Source organism: Ornithodoros turicata, chromosome 6, assembly GCF_037126465.1.
Source record: "Ornithodoros turicata isolate Travis chromosome 6, ASM3712646v1, whole genome shotgun sequence".
In the NCBI taxonomy this organism is placed as follows: domain Eukaryota; kingdom Metazoa; phylum Arthropoda; class Arachnida; order Ixodida; family Argasidae; genus Ornithodoros; species Ornithodoros turicata.
In genome coordinates, this window is record NC_088206.1 from 5,008,936 (window position 1) to 5,034,238 (window position 25,303).

At 46.5% G+C, this 25,303-nt stretch overlaps 2 protein-coding genes across 4 annotated transcripts in view; one reads left to right on the top strand and one right to left on the bottom strand.

The window, feature by feature from the left end:
• The first annotated feature begins 3,243 nt into the window (after window positions 1-3,243).
• Window positions 3,244-9,842, top strand: LOC135397582 (EGF domain-specific O-linked N-acetylglucosamine transferase-like). Of its 2 annotated transcripts, none has more exons than XM_064629186.1 (15): window positions 3,244-3,648; window positions 4,364-4,461; window positions 4,552-4,660; window positions 4,820-4,920; window positions 5,259-5,363; window positions 5,452-5,552; window positions 5,615-5,718; window positions 5,819-5,905; window positions 6,565-6,636; window positions 6,736-6,819; window positions 7,398-7,463; window positions 7,559-7,645; window positions 7,751-7,842; window positions 7,903-8,005; window positions 9,213-9,842. In XM_064629186.1, exons 1-15 carry the CDS (start codon window positions 3,490-3,492, stop codon window positions 9,381-9,383), a joined length of 1,539 nt encoding a protein of 512 aa, XP_064485256.1. In that variant the 5' UTR covers window positions 3,244-3,489; the 3' UTR covers window positions 9,384-9,842. The 2 variants fall into 2 exon arrangements, with proteins under 2 accessions (XP_064485256.1, XP_064485257.1); XM_064629187.1 differs by having other exon boundaries at window positions 9,249-9,842.
• An 889-nt stretch (window positions 9,843-10,731) lies between these two features.
• LOC135397583 (sodium- and chloride-dependent glycine transporter 2-like) overlaps window positions 10,732-25,303 on the bottom strand; it is a 30,724-nt gene continuing 16,152 nt past the window's right edge. For both annotated transcript variants that reach the window (XM_064629189.1, XM_064629188.1), the window contains exons 2-14: window positions 22,906-23,116; window positions 19,851-19,982; window positions 19,633-19,793; window positions 17,818-17,867; window positions 17,603-17,735; window positions 17,218-17,456; window positions 15,502-15,629; window positions 15,292-15,404; window positions 13,615-13,743; window positions 13,365-13,464; window positions 12,060-12,160; window positions 11,798-11,971; window positions 10,732-10,991 (exon numbers count right to left, since the gene is read on the bottom strand). In XM_064629189.1, the coding sequence (XP_064485259.1) occupies window positions 10,758-10,991; window positions 11,798-11,971; window positions 12,060-12,160; window positions 13,365-13,464; window positions 13,615-13,743; window positions 15,292-15,404; window positions 15,502-15,629; window positions 17,218-17,456; window positions 17,603-17,735; window positions 17,818-17,867; window positions 19,633-19,793; window positions 19,851-19,982; window positions 22,906-23,116 (1,905 nt within the window). In that variant the 3' untranslated portion in view covers window positions 10,732-10,757. The remainder of the gene's footprint in view (window positions 10,992-11,797; window positions 11,972-12,059; window positions 12,161-13,364; window positions 13,465-13,614; window positions 13,744-15,291; window positions 15,405-15,501; window positions 15,630-17,217; window positions 17,457-17,602; window positions 17,736-17,817; window positions 17,868-19,632; window positions 19,794-19,850; window positions 19,983-22,905; window positions 23,117-25,303) is intronic.

Below are 25,303 nucleotides of genomic sequence, written 5' to 3' on the forward strand. Positions count from 1 at the left end.
AATGACGTATAGAAGGAGACAAAGTCGGAAGCTTTAACTAGCAGACGAATGTTACTTGCCCAGAAGGATCAGAAGTTCTGAGTCGAGACATCCGTTTTTACAGCGTGAACGGCATGCGTTGCAGAGCGTAATAGTAAAATAACAATAAGCTTTATATTCTATCGAGAGCTTGGTGGGAGGTGCAGGCAAAAAGCTACAAAGGTGAGACCAGCTGAGTGAGGCCTGTATAGTTGACATAAAGGAAGAAAACAAATATAGTATGGAAATCCAGCCGTGAAACACAAGGGAAACCAACAAAACATTTCAGTACGATTACCAAACATACACACATGCACAATATAGTATACAAGTAGAATCTCGATGATACGAATCTCACGGGGTCGCGGAAAAAAATCGTATCATCCGAAATTCGTATCAAACGAATTAAACCAAAATAAAAATTGAGGCAAGAAAATAGACAGTGACTGTTCATTTTCCGTTACTGTCAATGAAAGAGGTCGGTGGTGGTGGTGATGGTGATAGGGCTTGCTGTTGTCGGCCTCACGTATGTGGGCAACGTCACGACTGACGCCCTGGGGGAATATGCGTCCTGGGCCGACTTCTAAGGGAAAGAGGGGAAAGAGGTCGGTGGTGATAGGGCTTGCCGTTGTCGGCCTCACGTATGTGGGCAACGTCACGACTGACGCCCTGGGGGAATGTGCGTCCTGGGCCGACTTCTAAGGGGAAGGGAACTGTGCCGACATATGTCTGAAAGCGTCTGAGGAAAACCCAGGAAAAACCGCAGACAGCACAGCCGGCACCGGGATTCGAACCCGGGTACCTCCCAGTCTCGACGTGACATGGCTAGCACGCTAACCACTGAGCCACGGGAGCTGGTGTCAGAGGTCGGTGGTGGTGGTGGTGGTGATAGGGCTTGCCGTTGTCGGCCTCACGTATGTGGGCAACGTCACGACTGACGCCCTGGGGGAATGTGCGTCCTGGGCCGACTTCTAAGGGGAAGGGAACTGTGCCGACATATGTCTGAAAGCGTCTGAGGAAAACCCAGGAAAAACCGCAGACAGCACAGCCGGCACCGGGATTCGAACCCGGGTACCTCCCAGTCTCGACGTGACATGGCTAGCACGCTAACCACTGAGCCACGGGAGCTGGTGTCAGAGGTCGGTGGTGGTGGTGGTGGTGATAGGGCTTGCCGTTGTCGGCCTCACGTATGTGGGCAACGTCACGACTGACGCCCTGGGGGAATGTGCGTCCTGGGCCGACTTCTAAGGGAACTGTGCCGACATATGTCTGAAAGCGTCTGAGGAAAACCCAGGAAAAACCCCAGACAGCACAGCCGGCACCTGGATTCGAACCCGGGTACCTCCCAGAGGTCGGTTGTAACGCTTTTGTGTCTCCGTTTTTGGCCAATGCCAAATACGCGAGATGATTCAAAAGACGTAGCACGTGCTTTTCACCCGCGAGTCGCGCGACAGTGGTCTAAAGCGAGCTTCTCCTAAAGCTAGCAGGCGTTAGGTGAAGCCGACTTGCGGAATGGTGACGCGTAATATGTTGCCACAAGTTGTCCCGATATGTTCCCTCCACGTGTTCTGGGGTTCTGGTCGCTGTTTTCCGCCAGAGCGATGTCACACAGCTTCGCGGTTTATTGTTGCGAGGGGGGGTAAAAAGGTCAAAACAGAGATAAGGTTCCGGGCCGTTCAATCCCTTTGATCTTATCTCTACCACCACCACCAAAAGGGAAGTCATTGCTTGCATTGCGCTACATGATGTAAGGGAGTTCGTGATGAGGATCGCCCTCCCTTTGCGAAAGACGCAGCAGAGCATGACTCGCGCGCTCTCGCGTCACGAGGGAACGACCCAAGCAGCACAATGTACTGAAAGTCGAGTGCAATAGGGGTGGACGTTATGTGTCTTATCAATGTTCTTTAGTTTCACGTGTCTGTTCAAGGCCTTCCACCTACCCGTCCACCCCTATTGCACTCGACTTTCAGTACATTTTGCTGCCTGGGGACCTCTGTCGCATCCTCGGCTCATTCGTATCATCCGTAAAGGCAAGATAACGCGTTCGTATCAGCCGAACTCTAATACATGGGAAGAATAGGCATTCCGGCCGGGACCGGAAAAGAATTCGTATCATCCCGAAATTCGTATCATCGAGATTCTACTGATACCAATTAAATACGGAACAAATCTTGACAAACGACTTCAGTATGTGGAATATAACGAGTAATTATTAGAGATGGGCACATATCGTACCACGCTGGAGCGATCCACCAATTACAACCTTTAATGAAAAGTCAGCTGAAAAATTCAGCCACAGCCTCGGGTTCGAACAAGCAAACATTTCCATACTCAGGGGCGGATTTAAGAGTGGGGGGGGGGGGGGGGGTCCGGATGTTCTGACCCTCCTCCCTATCCACAAGCAGGACTCCCCCCCCCCTTCTCAGAAAAATAAAAATCCTGGATCTGCCTCTGTCCAGATGCACGTTCACAAATATTCATTTCTACCCAGGGCAGCCACTGACACGGAACAATGTCCCAACGGTAAAGCTGCATGGTAAAGCGAGCTACATGGTACATTGTAAAACGACGAAAAACCTGAGACAAGGAGCAAGAAGATTTTTGCTCAATGATGCCCAATTTGTTTCTCAATGATGCCCGAGCAAATTCATTTTGCCCAATGATTTTTGCAAAACGACTTTTCCTCATTGTCTCAGGGTTTTCGTCGGTTTACAATGTCTCGACACCTGTATTTATTTCTAATAAATTTGCCTTCGAAATAGAGGCGTAGTTGTGTTCGACGTAATATTTTGTACGTTGCTGTAACGAACGTTGACCGTGACCTTACAGTTTGTTTCTTGCTTTGTAGTTACACTTGTGCTGAAGTCACGATGTTTTGTCTTGTTATCTGTTATAGTCTACTTGTGACGTATTGTTCAAATTATGTAACCTCCTCACCTGTCAATAAGAAGCAACGCATTATGAGCAGATAAACAAATAGAAAATATATGGTCGAACCACACACATTTCCGTAAAACAGTTCTTCTTCCTCATACATTAGCGGTTTATTCAGAATCGCAAACGCGGGGGGTCTTGCAAAAAATTGACGGGGGGGGGGGGGGCCCTCAGCTCAACAAGCTGGCCTTTGCGTTTATGTGAAGCGTCTATGAATGCGTCTACGCCATACTCGCCCTCGTGTTCAACCTTTTTCTTCGGCCGGTGAGCGGAGATCGCAGACCTGTCGCATTTGCGCGCGGCGCAGAACACGATTTCGGATTGGTCACGCCGTAAATGACGTCACGCGTCAAAACAACATGGCTGCGCACGCGTGTGAGATGCTGTCGTGCAGTTCCTAACTTTTGCTGCAGTTTTGAAACTTAGTTTTAGGCTCTTAAATTATGTATTGCATCCACAAACGCTGCGTCTTGTTTTCTCAAGCAATTCGGGTGCGTAGTTGGAATTATATTTGTTCGTGAGCGTCGACTTTCCTCAATGCTGAAGTGGAGAGCTTTGTTCGTCTGCTTTGCGTTGGAAGCGCTGGGCAGGAAGGTGTACGATGTGGATCTGCCTGAAGAGCACATGGCTTGCTTCTTTCGAAACAATCCAAATGCAAGGCGGCAATGTGAACGAGATGCAAACTGTCCTTTTAGGGTGAGAAGCTTTTGTGGAATTTTCTTGTTACTACTGTCTTTGAGAGACTCCGCTCGTTGTGTGGCTGGCTGTGAATCGGCGAAAGATTGGCAATAAATTCTCTTTTCCGAAGGTTGAATGTCTCAAGGAGGTATCGTAAAAGTAAGGTTATCAGCCCGGTTGTAATTAAGCCGTTTGACTGCCTTTATCACTTGATTAATTGTCAAAACGAACATGTTTGTTATGCCCTTGCGTTTAAGGGATCATGTTACTCATAAAAAATACTAAATTCATGATTGAAAGGAAACTGTTCTTTACTTGTAAGCCACATTCAAGGAAAGTTGCACTTGGTTGCACAATTGCGTTCCTGTCCCTTCTTAGATAATACCTACTCCTACGTGCCAAAACCAGTAGCATAGCCAGAAAAAATATTTTGGGAGGGCTTCAATGGGAAATTTACGTGGAGAGAAAGATTTCACCCTCGTTATCCCTTTCTCAAAATGTACTGCCAAAGGTATGAGTTTGGACGGCATTGAAATTCCCCTACACCACTGGCCGAAATGGTGTGAACCCTTCAACCAGTTTAAACTGATTCGAACCGTTGCCCCTCTGCTCCGGAGCTGAACCAGAACCAAAGCCAAAAAATTTTCAATTCGACACCCTGCTCATTTTATACGATACCATACGATCTACAGACATTTAATACGTGTATACTTAATTCTCTATTTTCTCTCAGCACCTGACAAACAGCACCTGCTGCTGGGGCCACGAACCCAACTGCTCCCCGAAGCATCGTTACTATTCCGGTAGCTGTCCTGGAAATTCCAAAGGATGGTGAGAAGAGCTCGTACCGAATGTCCGTAGACATACACGCTGTGATGACGATTCAGGCACGTGAGCTAACCGTGGCATTTTTTTGTGCAGGACTGTGAGCAAGGCAGCCCAGTTGGAAAAATTTTTTGAGCAGGGCGATTTTGGATATGTTGCAGAACGAAGGAAGAAACTGAGCATACTGTGTCGCCCCGAGAAATCTGTGAGTGATGGGTGCCAAACTTAAGTTTTGCTGCCTGCAGGATTGTGCTGGTGTCCCATGGTCAATGAAGCAAACTGCAGCTTCTTGTTTTTCCGCTGCATCAAAGACGACTTGTGTTTTCAAGAGGAAAAATGTAATGCAATCTTATATTTTTTTCAGGGTGATTCTCTCCTTGAATGTACACCCAATACAGAGCTCTGCAGAGCAAAACACATCAGACTGGACTTTGAGCGCCTGTTAAAGCTCCCTCCGCCCGTTAAGTAAGCGAGGATTCACAGTTTAGCAACAAATGTTGTGAAATATGTCCTGCTTACAAATATAAGATATAAAATGTACCGACAGTGTGGAAGCAGCAAATACAAAGCTTAATTACAGCATGAAAACGTGAAAAGATATCTTTAAATTATGAAATTATTTCTAAAAAATAATTAGAATTATTTCTAAAAATAATTAGAATTATTTCTAAAAATAATTAGAATTATTTCTAAAAATTAATTAAAATTATTTCTAATTTAATTAAATTATTTCTAAAAAAATTAAACAGTCTCTAAATTAAGACACAGCATGCTGGCTAATGTAGGTATTTACGATGTAACAGGTACAGAGAAGATATCCTGGGACCAGGCCTTATTGGAGGATGCTGTCGACTAGATGTCAAAGCCTTGAAAGCAGAGGGGCATCATAAGAGCCCGTTGCAGTCGTGGTAAGTTGATGCAAAATGGCTCGTAAAATAACCTATCAGCTTCATGATGTGTACTCGTCACGTAACGGCATCACAATTCCTTGTTCAGGTATGCAGAATTGGAGCACTTTGCTGAATTCTCGGAAACAGATGCCAGTGACTGTGACATTGTGATAAAGAAGCCCACTGTACTCATGAAGTTGGACGCAAGTGAGAACACTTTTTTTTAACACAATGTTGATTATCCGCTCAACGCACATTTACATTTTCAGCCGTGAATATCTACCACCATTTTTGTGACTTTGTGAACTTGTACCTGAGCCTTCATTTCAACAATACATTCCATAAGGACTTCAACATTTTAATCTGGGACACAGTGAGTTATGCCAGTGTTTTTGGTCGCGTCTCTCTTGTCACTTTTTTGTTTGTTTGTCTGTCCTCGAGTTTGTACTAACCTTTCCGTTTACACGTCATAGTTTCCTTACAGGAGCAATGTTGCACCCATATGGAAGGCATTTACCCATCTCGAACCCCTGACGTTAGCACCGTACGCAGGCAAAAAGGTGCGTTAGCAGTCTTCTGTTTAACACTTTTGACATAGTTCGTAGCTGCGTCCATAACCATTTTCATATCTGCCTACAAGAACTGTCTCTGTACCACCAGTACTGGCCTCCATCCAGAAACACTGTTTAAACAAGATTGCATAACAATAGCCAAGGCTTTGGGCGCAGAATTTACATATTTACTTTTGGTATTTAGCTACAGATACGTAACAAGTTATGTGTGTCACTGCATAAATGTTGTGCGCTTCAAGGGGTGGGTGGGGGGTTTACGTTGGGTAGGTGCTTCGAAGCTCTGCAGAAAAGTTCCAAGTGATAAAAAGTGAAGTTGGATATTCCGTCTGCTGGTGCCGCTTGCCCTGGGAGCTCACGTTCCAGTCCGAGCTCACTCTGCCGCGCGCCATGAGTCGGTCATGTAGTTGTACGTGAATGAGCACGAGCACGGTAACCTCTCCTGTGCACAATAAACCTGGATATATACCAACACTAGGGGTCCCAGGTGCCTGAGGAGGGTCCCTTTATACTTAGCAGTACTATGAAGGAAATTAAAGAGAGACACACTTACATTAACTAAACGTTAGTGGTACGCGTCGCACTCAAGTTCTGTTTGTAACGGGTCCTTATAATTTAAAATTACTTTTATAAGTTCTTATTTCTTGCAGGTGTGCTTCCATGAGGCTCTGTTTTCTTTTTTGCCACGCATGATTTTTGGGCTGTACTACAACATGCCCTTGGTAAGCCCTTCCTCAAGTAAAAATAGCATGTTCCATGTATGATTTGGGTTAATTGGCAGGTTAAATAAAGAAAACCGTGATTATATTTTTGTTTCTCAGGTACCAGGTTGTTCTGGGAGTGGAATATTTCGTGCCTTCAATCGACATGTTTTGCATCGCCTGAGGATAAAAGTTGAACGCCCGGTGAGTTTGCGCATATCCGTATCTTCCTCATGCGCACCGTTGTCGTCTGCCAAACCGTCAAGGCATAACCATCCTGTATGGGACTCAGTGTGAGAGAGCTATTAAGTATAAGACACTATTTATAGTCCTGGAGACTACTGGTACTAATATACATTGCCATCAGAAGAGACAATATGTGAAGTAAAAGAAGAATATTTTACTCACTGCTTGGTTGGCAGTGATGTAATAATTACCTTACAAATTTCACAATGCCTCGAATATATTATTAAATTACTAGTATTATAAATATTAGTACTACACGTGTATTGCTATAGGTATGTAACATATGTATTCAGCAAATTATTTTTAGCTGAGCAGGGGCAAGGCTGTTGATCCTACCATAGCGTGTATGTAATATGCACAGATATGCTTCACCATTTCAAGTCTTATTAGCAGTGACTTGATTCCTGTGGTGCTTACAACGGTCTTGGTGAGAGGCGGAAATATGTAATGTGCAATGTCAAATGTGCAATGTTCCACATTGCACATGCACAATGTTAATGTTCTATCATCTCATTCCTTTGTCTTTCATAACACAGAAACACGTACGTATTACGTTCGTCTCGAGAATTAGCAAGCACCGGTTAGTACTTAACGAAGATGAGGTAAGCATTTTTTTAATGACTCACTATTTTAGTCCCTGGACTCTGGCAGCTGATTTGTCGGGAGATTGCACAGTTACTTTGTTCCCTCGTTGTAGCTCATTGCTCGAGCAAAGAAGCTGCAAGGCGTTTCTGTGCATCGAGTGAGCTTCACACACGCGACACCTTTCGTCGAGCAGATCGCTGTGAGCATTACTTCGTTTCTTTCACGTATTCGGGTTATTTAAAAAAAAAATTAAAACGTATTCAGGCTTTTAAGGTGCTCTAATTTTGTTCAATATGTCATACAGGTCAGCGCAAACACAGATATTTTAATCGGCATGCACGGAGCTGGACTCACCCACGTCCTGTTCCAGCCCGACTGGGGAGTTCTTTTCGAGCTGTAAGTTTTGAATCTGCATCCTTCCGAGTGGTCAAAACGGGATACTGTATGGAATTACAGGTATAACTGCGAGGATGAAGCCTGTTACAGAGATCTTGCAAGGCTGCGAGGTGTTCGTTATGTGACATGGGAAGATACAAAGAAACTCAGACCTCAGGACGAGGTGAGTGCTTTTTATGGAATCGCGGGTCTTCAGTATGGTAGGCCTGGATATGCACTGGATATGCCTGGAAAAGTCACTGTCAGAATGTGTGAATGCTGTGGGGACTTGTTGTGGTACTGCAGGTATTGGGATTCTCTGCAGAAACTTTGACACTTTGCTGGCTTTCTGCACGGTTAGCAAGTCGCATGCCCGCATTTAATCTACAGGCACTGGGATTCTGCACAGCACCAATGTTGCTTTGAGGGGCTTGGTGCATGGTAGCTTTTGTAATGTCCATAGTGGAGGGATTGGCATTGGGGCTCTATACAGCAACTAGTATGTTGCTTTGCTGGCCTTCATTATGATAGCGAATGGCATGTTTGTATTCAAGCTCGAGGCACTGAGACCCTTTATGGCAACTACATTGCTTTGCTGGCTTTGTGCATGGCAGCACGTGGCATGTCCATATTGAAGCTACAGGAATTGGGATGATTCTTCTCAGCAACTACCGTAATTTCACGCGTATAAGCCGCACTGCAGATAAGCCGCAGGACGCGTTTTTTGGGACGTTTTGAAAATTTTCTGGCAGATAAGCCGCATCCGCAGATAAGCCGCGGGCAATACGAGACGACTGATTTGTGCGACAAAGGAGACCATAGAGAAGGCCATAAACCCTGTGGTCCATACTCCGGGATCGGCACAGTGTACAACAGAGGAGGTCAGTTCTGGAGTTCTACCAAGATTGGATTGTGCCCTTGTCGGGTGTTTTTCGTGGACTGATGGGTCAGTGATCTTCCAGAAGACGTGAATCACTATCACCACTTTCCTTAAAGCTGCTTGGGGGAATGCACCAGGAAGATCAATCTACTCGAATGTGGACCCGTCCCTGTTACGCACTGTCCGTGCATCGGCAGGGCAGTGCTGTTCCAGAGACACTGTCGGCCCTTTCGTTAAAATCGGCGTATGGGGAAAATACCAGGAAAAAATAGTCATCAGATAAGCCGCACCGGTGGATAAGCCGCAGGGCGCCCGTAAGAAAAAAAAATCGCGCATAAGCCGCGGCTAATACGCGTGAAAATACGGTATGTCTGTTTGCTTTGTGGGTTTTGTGCATGGTTGTGAGTGGCACGTCCATATTAGCACGGTTTGGTTGTAGAAGACTAGTTGTGGTGCTTGCTGAGTGGTTGTTTGTTTCCCTCTCTCTTCCATAACCCTCCACAAAAAAAAGGAAAAAAAAGAACATCATCCTTGTCTCTCAACACAGGGCCATCACCCTACCCTGGGCGCTCATGCAAAGTTTACAAACTACGAGTTTGATGCGGAAGAATTCATGCGTCTGCTTCGCCTCCAGGTGGAGCATGTGAGGTCCAAGATCTCTGTGATGCACGATGAGCTGTGATACCTTTTCTGCACCGTCCTCCTCCAAAGTGCCTCAGAGAGCTTTCAGACGGGTTCACTGTCACTATACCTCATTTTTTCCATATACCGAGTCTTTCTATGGGGCACATTTTTTTATTACTTTTTTTTTCATAAGGGGCAAACTGTGACATGGAGAAATAAATCTGATGCTCAGTACTGATAAGGGATAACTCGAGCCTTGCCTCCTTATCCACTGTTTCATATCCTGATACAGCAAATAAGGTTGTGAATCGCTGCTTTGTTTTTTAAGCTGCAACCTTACCATGCTCTCGATTGCTATTGAAGCTTAAACCCTTAAAGAAATGGAACGTTAAACTCATGGTTTGGAAGGCTAACTCATACAGTGCTATTCCACTTCTGGCAATGTCCTGGCCAGCACTGAAACAGTAAAATGTCCTCGTCTTTACATGATCCAAAATAAATAAGTCGATTTGGTGTATTCGCTTACAAATCAAAGTGATCATTGTCGAAGAACTTTTTTCGATGCAACATACAGTGTGTGGATAGGTAACACATTAAACATGTGTAGTATTATGTACACCCTACAACCAGCAGAAGTAACCTTAGTTTTAATGGCAGTCCACCTTGTCAGCAGCTCACATCTACAGCATGCACCACCCAGAGCAAACTTGATGCATACCCGAAGTATGTAGTGTACATATTGCTTGCAGGCTGACGATTGCGAGCGTAGGTTTACCATTGGATTGCCTTTATCTGCAAATATGATGGCACCTGTCTTTCCGGGTGGCATGCAGGATGAAGTTCGAGAAACGCTATTTACGAATGTTCTTTTAGATACTGCATGGTTTGACTTTGCGTTGCTTTGCCTAACATAAAAACAACAGCTGGCATCCCTTTGATAAACTTAAACATTGATAAATGATACTTAGAAGATAAAGCTCCCTTGCAGTCAATGGAAGCATTACCACACAAATCTAAACTGTTGTTTCTCCTTGAGCTGTTCTTCTAAAATGCTGAAGGATTACTACGTGGATAACCTCGATTGAAGTCTCTTGGTTTCCCTTTAAAATCCTTTCCTCTCCTCTCAGATAATACAGTGAAACCTCTAGTACTGACACCCACGGGACTATAAGTATTCTTGTCCGCTGAAGGGAGGTGTCCGCACACAAGAGGTATTCGAACCAGTGCATTAAAGCTTGCCAGGGTAAACCCAGCTGTCTGTAGTAGAAGAGCAGCTGTCTAGGAGATGCGTCTGTAATAGGAGGTCTTCTTTTTTTTTTTTCTTCTTTTTCGACACCACGATACCTAGATAGATCTTGGAAACCTTACTGCCAAAGTCGCACATGTGAATCATCCGACAGACCTCGTAATAATATAACAAATTTTATTTACACTATTGTGGAAATACCCCCTGTGATAGCCCCTCTTCCCTGTGATACGATGGCGGCGGGTCGTCCGGTGCATAAGCCATATTCTCTTGACCAGTGCCCGCTCCGATGCTGCACTTGCGTAGTTGGACAGGTTTACTCCCCGTGAGGTACCAGCCGGTTGCTTGCCTCCAGTCCTCCTTGAGGGACTTATCCGAGGGACCCCAGTCTTCCGTTGATGCTGCTGCCCTTCGTACTTTCTGCACAGATGATGGATTCGTATGTTTGGGGCAGTTTCATACTCCCGCGTCGAGGTTCACGAGTGTTTTAAGGGACATTATTTATGAGATTCTTTATTTTTTTTTTATTCCGTGCACAGCGAAGCAACCGTCGCTATGAGATGGCATACGGACGAGTTGAGAGGACAGTTGAAATGAGTGTGGGGAGGCGGAGGGGTAGATCGAATAAGGTTAAAAATTTGGCTGTTTGGTTGGTCATCTTTAAAGTCACACACAAAAAAAACATGCACAAAACGTACATACCTACTAAAAAAAGTGTTTTGTGTCAGTGTCATTTATTTGCTGTAAACCCAGCACTGTCTTTTTTTATAGCGATTTTAAGGATGAGGTTATTATGTGTCCTGGGCCGACTTCAGGGGAAACTTTGCGGACATCCGTCTGCCGGAAAGCTCAGGGAAACCTGGGCTCGAATTCGAAGCTGGCAGGATTCGAACCAACCACCTCCCAGTCTTCAGCATGGCCTCGCACCCAATGCTGTATCCACTCGGCCATTCAGCTGTTTTTTTTTTGTTTTTTTTAGCCATTCCGCTGGTGTATAAACACGCATGTCCAGTGGCTTTCTACCCGTACCGCGCGACTGTCAGTGATATAGCGATTTGACTTCGCGTGCCACCATCGTTATAAACGGGCCAGATTGCGGCTTCCGAAGGAATAAAGCGAATAACGCGGCATGTCACCACAAATACGAACTCGCTTTACGTGTAAAACTACTCGCAGTATATCAAACGAAACCAGTAGAAAAGCTTCACAAACGTGCGCACGCTCACCTCGAGAAATGTGTTCCCTTTGGCACGATATATTGCTGCAAATGCCCAGAATGGTATTTGCAGCATAATGACGAGGGCAGAGGCCCAGCCAAGCACGAGAGACCAGCTGGGGAACTCGTATTCCCCATATGTTAAAGGCTCGTTGGCATCTTTCAGCGACAGCAGGAAGATGAACTGAACGAAACAATAGTAGTTGCTATATGAATACACATCCTTATACCCATGTACATTGGCCTCTAATAGCTCCGTGCAAGTGTCGTACCAGTAAAATGGCTGGCGATGTAATGGTCCAAGTGATTCTCCAGTACCAGCCAAGCCGACGGCCGAGCATGAAGTTGATGTCGTCGGAAAGCCGGTTGTACCCTGCGCAGTTAAAAGCGGTACATTTTAAGGTCCGCTTGGAGGAGAGATGAAGTGACACGCCACTCGAATTCTTAAACGATCCTCGGCTCGAGCTGCTCCCCGGGGCCGTTTTTTCCACTTCACAGACGAACCTCGACTCAGGCCGCTTTTACATTTCGTAAACCATCGAATCTCGACTCGAAACGCCTTCTGAGCGGAGGAAATCCTCCACGCTTTCCACCAGTACTACGTGGCAGCGCTGGTGCATCCTTAATGCAAGAAGGCTCCTCAAGTGGGAGGAGCACTTCGTTCCTCCTCTCACAAGAGTCCAGGATCGTTTAGGAATACGACCGGTAGCATTGCATGAAACCCAGCTTCATTCACAAAGTCGTCTATGAGGGGCCATCATATGCCCTGAAAAAGCAATCATGAGCGGTACGGCGTGACCTTGGAGGCCCGCCCCGATCTCCTGGCGTGACGTAATCAGGTCCGCGTGACGAAGCATCAGCACGGGGACGAGCCGCGAGGTCAGTTGTCTCACTGAAAATTCGTCTGGTACGGACACGGCGCTGCACTGATTTCATCCCATTTTGTACCCAATCTGCTTACATTTTCATGGGTATCACGATAGGGGTATTCCCGGTAATTTTACTGTGCGCCATGATTAACCTGCATACCGTATAGATTTTTAAAAACTACCCGTTGTCACTTTTGTGACTGCAATGCTGGCCAGTCCTGTTTGCCTACTTGCACTACTTGCGGGGGACTTTCCACGTCAATGAGTGACGTCAGCGTCACTCGAGCTTTTCGAAAGCGCTCGCATCTCGCGCGCTCTCTACAGATCCGCTATATAGGATAATCGTTCTTGCGCAAGCGAACATGTTATCTGTCGCGCAATACACTGCAGCCAAAAAAAAACAAAAAAAAAAAAACTGAGAGATGGGGCTTCCGCTGCTCCTTTAATGCTGAGGAGGCTACTGCACACAGTGCTTCAATAGTAACTCAGTAACAGAAGGCATTAGTGAAGAAATATTCTTGCTGTATATTGGTTGGGAAATTGATCCATGCTTGATAATCAGCTGGAGGGTTGCTAATCAGATCCGCTGTTCCCTCGAAATTAAAATAGGGGGACAACAAGAATTTTTCTTTCGGTTTAGCAAACGCAATGATAACAACTTCACGCTTCCATTCTTTTGCCGTATAGATCTCATTACGGACTACGTACCGTAAACGTAGGCGACGCCTATAGACTCCGTAATGGCTATGAAAGTGAGCGCCGTACTCCCGCCAAACCTGTCTAGAATCTCCAGAAGGTACTGACCACCCTGTAAAGGAAAGGGAAAGCAACCGTAATTTTGTGTCGTAGGACTCGCCGCTTTGAACGGATCAATGATAATTAGAGCAATTCAGATAATCGCTGTATCAGATACCGCTATAGTGGGTAATCGTCATAATCGTAGTAAGCCCGCGCATACCCTCGTGACGAGTGGCAAGCCCAAGAAGAAGCAGAAGACGCCGGTGCCTACGGTGAAGATGAGTTTGTGCTTTCGCAGTATGTGTATCTGGTCCGACAGGCTCGTAAGAACGTTCTCCAGAAGTGCAAACTATGAGAAACATAGACGGAAACTTAAAAATATAAACTTGCGACTAAGGAAACCAATCTATGAAACAGATAACACTATGTTCGGCGTCGGCCGACAATCTACCCAGCTAATTTTTCCGCCCGAAAAGTGCTTAGAAATTTAATAAACGAATTTTAAAGATCAACGCTGCTTCCGCGGCCGCAGAAGCTCCGGCGGCGTGATGTCACTCCTGACTGCGGAGGAGTGAGAGGTCGCGCCGTCATTGGTTCGCAGGGAGTGACGTTTTTCCAGGGAGGGAATTAGTATACTCCCAACATCCGTCGTCTGCTCTTGTCGTGTATTCCGTCGAATAACAGGCAAACTACGCCACTGTTTCGCGAGCGATTTTTCGATACCGTGGTCAGTCGCGCAGGAGGAGTAAAATGACACGATAGTTTCGAAATCGACTGGAACGGATGCGACCATACAAATTCATAAGGTTTTAATAGATGTCAATGAGGCTCGTGCACACATAACGTCACGCGCAGACTTTTTGAACCACGTGACATGGGGAACTCACGGGGAAGCGCCACAGGCGTCATACTGCGGGCCGAATGAGGCAGCACGCATGCCGCCAGAGTATCGCGTCCCGTTTCCGCGCCGGAACCGCCGTTCGGTGTCCGCGATTGGGCCGATCGTGTCACGTGGTTTCTCCTTCCAAGAACGCGTCGTCCATGTTGAGTCCCCTCCATCCAAAACCGGTTTCCTCGGTTGCGAGATGGCTCGCCTGCGCGCCGTTCTCCGGCGGGGAAGGGGGAGGTTGGCGTCCCGTTGCTAGGCGACGCAGCCCCGCCGGATCCAAGATGGCGGGCTCGCTCGCTGGCGTGGCTCAGTGTCGCTACTCTGCTCCCTATATTTAGTGACTCTAGCCGCCACAGCTCACACGCATGCGCCCTCCTACTGTGACCCCGGTGCGGCAATATGTTTTCCCACGTCACGTGACCAAACGTGACGTCCCAGACAACCATCGACGTCCCGAGGACATCCATGTTTTGTCATAACGTCCAGATCCATGATGGATGTCCATCTGACATTCCATGGATATCCAAAAATATCCATAAATTTCCTACATTCATCCAGGGGTGACGTTGCAAGAGGGACGTCCCCTGGATGTCCTGTAGATATATATTTCGGACGTGTCGTGAAATTGACAACGAGGCTAACAGTTTTAAGGTGTGGTGCATTCTGGTCACAGCTAATATTAACCAGATGCCTGAAATTACATAATGTAACTTTTTGTTGCCCAATATTAGCAGCTATGTTCAGTTTGGATTGGCGTCGTGCGAGAAATATTGCTCCAGCTTCATTTATTCAATGTCACTGTACAAGCCTCATTACGACACGCGCTCACTATAATCCACGCTCGCGTATCGAATAACAAATAATGTTTTCTTTTTCTCGTTTTCGGGGAAGTGTTATAGAGTACAAGGGTTGGTTACGTTTTTCTTGAAAGGCATACACCGAGCGCTTAGTATAATGCGCGGGTCGATAGAAAAAAAAAAAGAAGAAAAAAACGTGTGCACTACTTACCTCGCTGTCTAGTCCTAAGATGAACAACATGACGAAGAAGAGTACGGACCACAGTTGAGGAATGGGCAAACGCGCCAGCGCTTCTGGGTATGCAACGAAGGCGAGGCCGGGTCCTGGACAACAAACAGACAGTTGCTTAGTCATGTGACGCTTTCTTTTTTTGTTTTCCTCGGTTTGTGGCAGCGTAAACGCTAAATGACTGCAGTATACCGCTTTGCACGACGTCTTCGACGCCAACGTTACCCAGGTCGTGCGCCATGGCACCCAAAACTGAGAAGATGACCAAGCCAGAGATGATACTGGTGACGGTGTCCAGAGCGCTTACAATCATTGCGTCTCTGAAATTTTCACAGAAGGCGATGTCAGTGTCAAAGACTCGCATTTCACTAGTGCACGTTTCGCAGCAAGTATACTGTCACTTGTAGAAACGCAGACAAAGAAACACACACACACACACGACTCAGTGCTAGCTGCATGTGTTTCTTTCTTTCTAAAAAAATTAAAAATGAGCAGTTGCGTGATGTACGTGTGTTTCTTTGCCTGCGTCTTTTTGGCTGCTCAAGTGACAAAAAGCGATAAAAACCGGGCTGTTTGGTGGTACATCTAAAAGCGATAAAACCCCGGTGCAGGGGACACAAAGAGACAACACAGACGAAGCACTGACTGACAAACAACTTTAATGGCAGGGACACATCTTAAATACACCAACTGCACACCCGACCCCTAGTGGCAGCCATGGATTACAGCATGACGGCCTTGGCTGCCACTAGGGGTCGGGTGTGCAGTTGGTGTATTTAAGATGTGTCCCTGCCATTAAAGTTGTTTGTCAGTCAGTGCTTCGTCTGTGTTGTCTCTTTGTGTCCCCTGCACCGGGGTTTTATCGCTTTTACAAGTGACAATATGTACCGACTACCCCGCACGCAGAGTTCGTCACAGTTGGTAGTCTGTAGTTTACATAGCGCTCTGCCTGGTGCTCCACCTCCAGTTCCCGCAGACAAGTACTTTCCTTTGCCTGGTGACGCAAACAGGAACACTAACACAGAACAACAGGACAGCATTGTGTCCGTGTTTCTGTTTCGCGCTTCGTCGCCATGCTATATCCAACTAGCTTCTGTCTCTACTAGTTTTCTTTGGCTCGTACGTGTTGTTTTTCCCGAATTTTGTGAAGAGTATAATAGCGTCACTCAGGCTCAGTTTATGAACTGCTAGTTTTTGAAGGAACTTTCGGTTTGGTGAAGAGCGGCGTGTACGTCATCATACGTGCGCTCGTTGCCTAGCAACAACGCCGACGTTTTTCCCGGAACGCGTCCACCCTCCGGTGCACGTTCTAAGGTTGACCAGGAATTCTTACACTCTAAGAAAAAAGAAAAAGAAGGACTAATCTTACTCCTTTTGGAGAGTATAGGTGCACTGCCACGACCATTAGTCTCTTTCAATGCAAAGCAGTTTATGCAAAGTTTGGGGGACTATTTGCGGTGCTGGCGAGTAAGTTTCATGGTCTGGGGACTATAAAATGGGGAGTAATTGCAATCTAGGGGACTACTGGGACCTGCAATTGCTCCCCTAATTTGATCAATTTTTTCCCTCAGAGTGCACTCCTTGTTTGAAGTTTAAATTTTGCATGTGGTGGCGCGCTTTATTTACTTTTCTTTTTTTTTTTTTGTGGGACAAGGTTGCCAGATGGCAGTTCGTTGATGCGCATTTTCCCGTCATATTTCTTACTATATTGGAGATTAATTTTGCATAAATTTTGCGTCACATGGACGATCAGCATTTTTGCGAGAATATATTGTCGACAACACACACGATGGTACACATGAGGTATAATTATGTATTCTGAAGGATCAAGAATCGGTTCGGGGTAGCACCTTAGGAACCACTTTCTTCATTGTAATCGTCATCAGTGCTCGCTTGTATCCTCCTCACCTGAAGACATTGTTGGTGAACTTGTTGTAACTGGAGTACATGATGAGTCCTCCCATAGACACACTGAGCGAGAAGAACATCTGTCCCGCAGCCGCCTGCCACACTGTGATGTCCAGCAGTTTTTCAAAGCTCGGTGTGATGAAGTAGAGGACGCCGTCCATGGCACCCGTTTGGCAGAGTCCGGTCACCAAAAGGGTGATGAGAATCAGGTACGGAAACGTCGCAGCGAAATAGACAACCTACAAATGGGAGGTTCGTTGTAACAGAAAACGAAACCGAAAGTAAACGGGCGGCCAGGCTGGCCCGTAGGGCGTCAATGTCACGCAAAGCAGAATGTACCCACGGTAATTTCAATGCGATGGCTCGATCCTTGGTCTATACTTACTTTGCCTGAGGTTTTGATGCCTTTAAGAAGACAGACGACGACGATGATCCAACTGAGTAGCAAACACAGGGCCAAGTCCCATTTGATGCCACCCATTTCTTCAATGCCAGAACTCAGATCGAGCACATATCGCCTGCGTGGGTGAGATAACTGAGGTGGGCAAATAGCGGGGAAAATATATCGATGAAATAACCACAATATATATATATACGTACTCCCAATAGATTTGGCTCGATGTTCGAGCTTCACTGCTGATATTGCTTATCTGCAGAAAAAAACAAAACAAAAAGAAACATTTATTTCGTTATCACTCGACAAAAAACACACCGATTTCGTCAGCTGTTAGGTTTCTTTTTAGTGAGCTGGGCGCTTGGCTCGTAATACAGCACTAGGGTAATACGTGACAGTGCCGAGGAAAGTCTCGAGATCACAAAGATGAGTTTTATGGCTTGGCTCTCGATAAAACCTGTGTCAGATATTCTGCTCATGAGAAGTGACACTCGTAGAATATTTACTTGGCACTCTTACGACAAGGTTGTCATGTTACATACTTACACATGCTATGCGTTGTGTTGTGCTATACGGGTACTGCATACCGTACGGTGTCTCCAGTATGTCTATACCAGTGTCGGCCTGTGTGTAGTGTCACTGTCTGTAAGTCTAGTCCCTGTACTTCACGTACGGTGCGGCATAGACACACGACGTCAAGTGATCGTGCACTACGACAACCTTCAGTGCTCACCGTACACGAAAAGCAGGAAGGGCACGTGTGCACAAATACGCCATGTCGGCCCTGTGGCTGTGGTAGCCACGGCAGGAGATGTTGATGTAATGCATGCTATACATACCCAATTGTATCATTGTGCAGGGTACTAGATATTAACTTATACCCATGAACCATGACGAATGGACCTCAGTCTGGAATCGCTGTTGCGCGTGCGCCTATGACCTCGGAACCGGAGTGAGGTTTCAGTTTTAGAGTTGCCTGTTGTGGCCTGCGTCATATAGTTTTGGAATTTCTGGCATTGTCATAGCAGCATGTCGAGACGGCCCCGAAATCCCGAGAGTGTCTTTCTCAGGTGTCTGACTCTCATAGGACTTTAATAAGAAAGCTAAAAGTCATCCCCTGTCCATACGTCACTTGCCCCTCTCTTCTGTTCTCTCCGGAGATGGAACATCCGTCAGGCGGCGCAGCCAATGGACCATTTCCGACAACGCGTATGCGCATGCCCAGCCCTTGAGTCCGCCATTTTCGAGCGGAAAACATCGCCATGAACCCACCTGCGGGTAGGGTTGCCACCTTTCGGAGTGAAAAATACCGGCTGAGGGAGAGGAGGTGGAATAGAGGGAAAGGAGGAAAGACTCGTGGGAAAGGGAAAGTGGGTGAGGAACGTTCTAGCTGGCTCGACACAACCACCAACAGTTTTGCACAACCACTGCTCTTGTACCCTCCGAACACAAGACGTAATGAATAACAATGATAATAATAACAATGAATAATAATAATAATAATAATAATAATGAATAACTAAGAAAACGACTGGTGACTGCGGAGTTTGGTCTGTGCTCCAGATTTATTCAAGCTGCAGTGGAATGTTGAAGGAAAAACCCCGTAAAAGCCCTTATGAAAGGTCTTGAGCCGCAAATACCGGCAAAAGGCTGCCGGTATCACCTTCCTACCGGCAGAGGAAGCAAATAACCGGCCGTGCCGGTATAATACCGGCCTGGTGGCAACCCTACCTGCGGGGGACTGTCATGTTCATTGTGGGGAGATAATCGGTTTCGAGGTTACGCGGACGTTTGAGGTCTGGTATAACGAGTACAATGCGATTTCACTCTTTCCGCATTCTTCTTCCCAATCTTCTCTCGCTACTTTCCCACGCTACGTACGTGCCAGTTCGTAAAGCGTCACCATTATTGGGGGGAAAGACACGACGTTCGACATTCCGCCGCCAGGGGCGACGCGAGTATGGAAAAGGTCCATTCACGCGCGCGGGAGCATGTTGAAACTCTGTATGTAACAAACTTACATTTTCTGAACGGACGAAGCAGTTTTCCCAGTGGGGTTCGCACCGTTGCCAGGGCACTTGCTTCTGAAACGTAGACGCCATGTAGAAGATGGTGTATGCCATGATGACGTTGTAGTAGATGCACACCAATAGCGATACGCACACCATTGCAAAGCCTATTCCTGTACAACACTCGTGTCTATTATTTCGACCGCATCATGAACCGCTTCCGCACCTACCTTTGCATATGGGTGAACATGCCCATAAGGTTAGTGGACCTTGTCCGGCAAATTGACCGATGGCCAGTTCCATGAAGTACATCGGCTTGCCCACCAAGAGCAGCATTATGAGGTACGGAATGAGAAAGGCTCCTGCGTATATAAGATCTTCATGTTTCATCGGTGTTCGAGATAACGTTGTAAACGGCAGCCGTGCACCTACAACGCTGAATGCGACGTTTGGTAGTAGTCATGGCAACCGCGCAATGAAACTTATTCTTCTTGTTGCCCATATTGTTATGGCCCTGACCAGATATCTAACATTGGTTTAATTGGTAAGTTGACGTATAGAACCCTGAGCTCCTGTGTAACGTTATCGGGAATACCCTTCCAAGTATCCCACTAAGCCCAGTACCTTGTACCATATTGCTATGGCGTCTACTCGTGCTCCCTATGAGATTAATGAGAGTCATATAGACCGGCAAGTTCACTCCATGACAACCAGCACGGATATCATTCAGTATCACGTCACAGAGAATGTTGTGATGCTAAGTGATGGGCTGCACGTGATGTTATGTTCAATGCGATGGCCTCTCATATGAGCAACGATATGGGATTATGATGTTGATGTGGAATGACGGGCCGTGAGTAAGGCGCACCTAGGCGTACGATGATGTGATGTTGAATGGATTTCCAGAAAGATGCCGACCCATGCAGGATGTCCCAGAAAAAGTGTCACTGAAGTTAAAAAAGTCAACGGCATTTGTTGTTACTAGGTTTTTGCCACCTCCTGATGTGGATGTCATGAAACGTGAGCTTAATTATGTACATTTTTGGTATTAATTGCTATTAATTTTGCTATTTTTTCCGGTAGGATAGATCCTGAATATCACTGTCAATTATCATAAATTTGAGTAAATTCGGTACACTCTTCATGTTGGTGGGGTAAAAAAGTGACCTTTACTTGGCAAATTTCCGAGTTCAGTTCGCAAATATTTACATAATTAAACTTTCCTTACATGACATTCACATCAGGAGGTGGCAAAAACCTAGTAAGAACAAATACCGTTGACCGCATGATTCTATTTGGCGTAGTTTTTTAAAAATTAGAATTTAGTCCGATCCCATGTTTTCGGGACACCCCGTATATGCTCACAACCCATCATTGGACATCACAACCCGTCACATCATGACCTTTCTTTGGTCATCAACATCACAACCTATCATAGTCTTCATGAACATCACTGGACATCAGCGTCATATAGCCCATATATGTCATATGCCCATATGGCCTATATGCCCATATAGTCATATTACACCACCAAGGTCAATTGAAACTCTATGTAACGACCGAAAATGAGCGGGGTCCACTCTAAAAACAGAATTTCACCGCATAGCACGCTCCATTGCACAAAATTAATAGGGTTATCGCTTCTAATTCGGAGAGAGAGTGTGGGCGTACGCCTTTTTGTGACAATTTTAGATATATGAAAATTTACGCAAAAAGGCGTACGCCCTCCTCTCTCTTCGAATCAGGAGCGATAACCCTATGATTCGTGGCATCATTTTTGGCGTACAGCGTGCTATTCGGTGAAGTTCTGTTCTTAGAGTGCAGGACATCCGGACCTCCCCCCCCCCCCCCCCGCTAAATCCGCCCCTGTTCACCATTCTATATTCTGATATGATGGCAGGGACGGACCATCACTTTGGAGGGGGGGGGCAGTTTGTTTGTCAAAGTGCGTAGCGGAGGAGGGGGCGATCGCCCAACCGCCGTGGTATCGATTTACACTGCATTGCATTTGCACTAGCAATTTCCATTCAGATGCATTTTGCGTATTAGCGAATGCCGCAAACAAGGAATAAAATAAATGTCACGGATCACAGTGTGTAAAGCGCTCTTTTTTTTTTTTTTTAATGACTTCTTTACGCGGGGAACATCAAATGCACGCTATATGGGAGCGCATTTCACGGTTCCGACGCGCAGTATGGGATATGTATACGTTCCACACTCCGTTCTAGAGATACGAAGAGCTCAACAAGTTCCGTCTTTTTCTTTTTTTTTTTTCGGGTGGAGATAAGGAGTGGAGTATCCATTAAGGTAAAAGTCATCGATAATAATCTTATCACAACCGCGCTTGTAAACAGGGAGATATAGACGGAAGAGTTCGATGTTTGCCAGCTGGAAGCTTTCTTTTTCTATGGGCTCTGTTGCATCAACGTTCAAAGAAGTGCTTAAGAGCAGCAGCGAGGAGCTTCGAACCGTGACGTAAATAGGTAGCGACCAATGACATCGCTCTTTTTGCAGCGGTGGCTCCGGGGGGGGGGGGGGGTCGTTAGATTACACATTAGGCTTCCTCCTCTCCCCTCACCCGCTACGCGCTTCGACAAAAAAATCGCCCCCCCCCCCCCAAAGTGAGGTTCTGGCTCTGCATCTGTCTCACAGCAGCCCCTACACTGTTAAGACAGAACTTCACCACATAGCACGCTCCTGACCAACCATCATACCGAATGATATCATTCTGTGTCATGATTTGTTCAAAACAGGGGGGAGGCGCCTATCTGGGACAAGATAATCTGTCCCAGATAGGCGCCTCCTCTCATTTTCAACAAATCAATGTACAGAACGATATCATTCGGAATGACGGTTGGCTAGGAGCGTGCTATGCGGTGAAGTTCTGTTTTAACAGTGTACCTCTACCCTGGAAATCTGAAACTACACTCTTAAAAATGAACTTCACCGAACACGCTCCTAGCCAGTCATCATCTCGAATGATATCGTAATCTGCCCTGATTTGTTGAAAATGGGAGGCGTACGCCTTTTTTGTGACACTTATGCTATTCATAATTGTCACAGAAAAGGCGTACGCCTCCCGTTTTGAACAAATCAGGGCAGATAACGATAGCATTCGAGGTGACGGTTGGGTAGGAGCGTGCTATGCGGTGAAGTTCATTTTTAAGAGTGTAACCCCCAAATCGCAATGCAGACAAGTGTCGAAGCAAAACAGGAAAGCTAGCAACGCACCTTCTTTTTCCCGAGTGTCCGGGAAAAAAGGAAAAAGGGGAAAAAATTTCTCACCTCCTCCATTCTGGTAGGCGAGGTAGGGAAACCGCCAGACGTTTCCGATGCCCACGGAGAGTCCGACGCAGGAAAGGAGGAATTCCCATCTGTTTCCCCAGTTGCCCCGAGAGATGATGGAAGCTGACCGTTCCGCTCGACTCTTCCCCTCTCCGTGGGAGAGAGGTGGTGGCGAGGGCGGAGGCTCCGCCACGGGAAATGAACCGGAGCTCTGCGTGCACCGTAAACGTTTTGCATCAGACCAGGAAGAATCTTTCCTGGCGTAAGACTGCCCCGGCCGCGACGGTTAGACCGTATATTCCAAGACACGGTCCGAGGCAGGCCGCGTTAATAATAAAGGTGCTCCCCCCGCATTATAAAGAAAAGCGGGCTCCATTTGGCCTCCCTCGAACCGCGGACGTAGATTTGAAGTTCACTGAAACATTCATTTCGGCTTGTTGGTAAGATACTTCCATATCACTCAAAGCGCTAAAAACAGGACAACACACAGACAGAGAGAGCGCTCTGTGTGTGTGTGTGTGTTGCCCTACACTCTTAAAAATGAACTTCACCGCATAGCACGCTCCTAGCCAGCCATAATCTCGAATGATATCGTTATCTGCCCTGATCTGTTGAAAACAGTAGGCGTACGCCTTTTTTGTGACAATTATGAACAGCATAAGTGTCACAAAAAAGGCGTACGCCTCCCATTTTCAACAAATCAGGGCAGATAATGATATCATTCGAGATAGTGGTTGGCTAGGAGCGTGCTATGCAGTGAAGTTCACTTTTAAGAGTGTAGAGTCACTAAATAAGCTACGTTTCAGGGTATCGACACTGAGTTCCGAGAGCGAGCATGCGCCATCTTGTTTCCGCGCCACGCTACCCACGCGCACGCGCACTGCGCACCTTAGCGCACGATGCCATCTATCGTGCGCGGGTGAAATGTTCCTTTCGTTTACAAGCAGCAGTTGACGGCCTTGAGCTCACCCTGTCATCCTCGGGACGCTCTGGTTGACAATACTTGGATTATCGCTCAACAATCATACACGCTTCTCTATCCCACAGGGAGCATTATGTTAGCCATCTTTGATCCTCGAATGGGGATCGTACCGGTGTAGTGCGGGAACAAGATGGCGCGCTCCTGCTCTTCTTTGGACCTCAGTGTCGATACTCTGAAGCGAAGCTTATTTAGTGGCTCTATGTTGCCCCGTTTTTAGCGCTTTTATAGTGAAATGACAGCTTTGAAGGGATACCTGGGCCGGCGTACACGACCATTGAGGCTATTCCTCAGTAGTACTCCGTATAGCTTCTGTAGCGCTTTCTGCACGCGGTACCATCCTCGTTGCATCTCTTTCTTTTAGCACTGGCAAAGCTACGGAGTTCAGTACTGAGGAATAGCCTCCACTAGAGTCACTAAATAAACTACGCTTATTTAGTATTATTTAGTATTAGTATTGAAGCGTAGCTTATTTAGTGACTCTAGCCTCCACGCTCGTGCAAGCGGGCCTTGAGCATCATACATGACTTGACACACTTGCATATCATACATTCGGTCCATTCTTTTCGAAAGAAAAGTGCTGCACTCGTGCTGTACCAACCAGTTCTTAAGTACATGGGAGGTCTATGACTAAAAGAATGCACGTGGGTTGCACTCCTTGAAATAGTTCAGGTGGTGCAGGTGAAAAGAATGGACCTATTGTGAACTGCAAAGGTCACGCGCTGACAACGCAAACCTTGCGTACAACGCCAGTCAGGTATACACACCAAGAAATGCAGAGGTTCGAGGGAGAAAAAAAAATGAAAAAAAACTATCCTCGACTCAACCCTCTACTCGAGCTTCTCCTTGGGACCGGCTTTTTTTGTGCTTCAGAAATCTACCTTTACTCGGAACGTCCCTCAAGAAGAGGAGATCGTTCGTGCTACACTCGAGTACTAGACGGCATATAGCCGATGTTTCCGTGAAGCCCAAAGGCTCCTCAAAAGGAGGAGAGCTTCTTTCTCCCACTCACAGGAGTCAGTGGAGTGGAGACAGTGGTGGGATTCGATCCCGCCACCTCACAGCCATATATTATCTTATAGTCAACATAAACGATTGGATGCTATAGTGGATGACACTCGTCCCTATGCCAGACTCGTATATGTGATACGAGTAGTATGAGATAGTGTCGCAGGGACGACGTATCCTTCGAGCCGTTACCAAGGACCTCGCCTCGACCAAGGCCAAGGACCTGTACGGTTGCGACATACACTGATGTACACGAAAACAATATTCGATCCGAATAGAAATGAATTCAGCCGATTCTGCGGGCGTTTCTGTAGATTTGATTCCGCCATGACAATACCCCGCAAAGTGAAAATGTTGTGCGCGGTTACTCCTGAAGTGGCGTGCTTGATGAAGGGAACGAGGCTCTGAGCG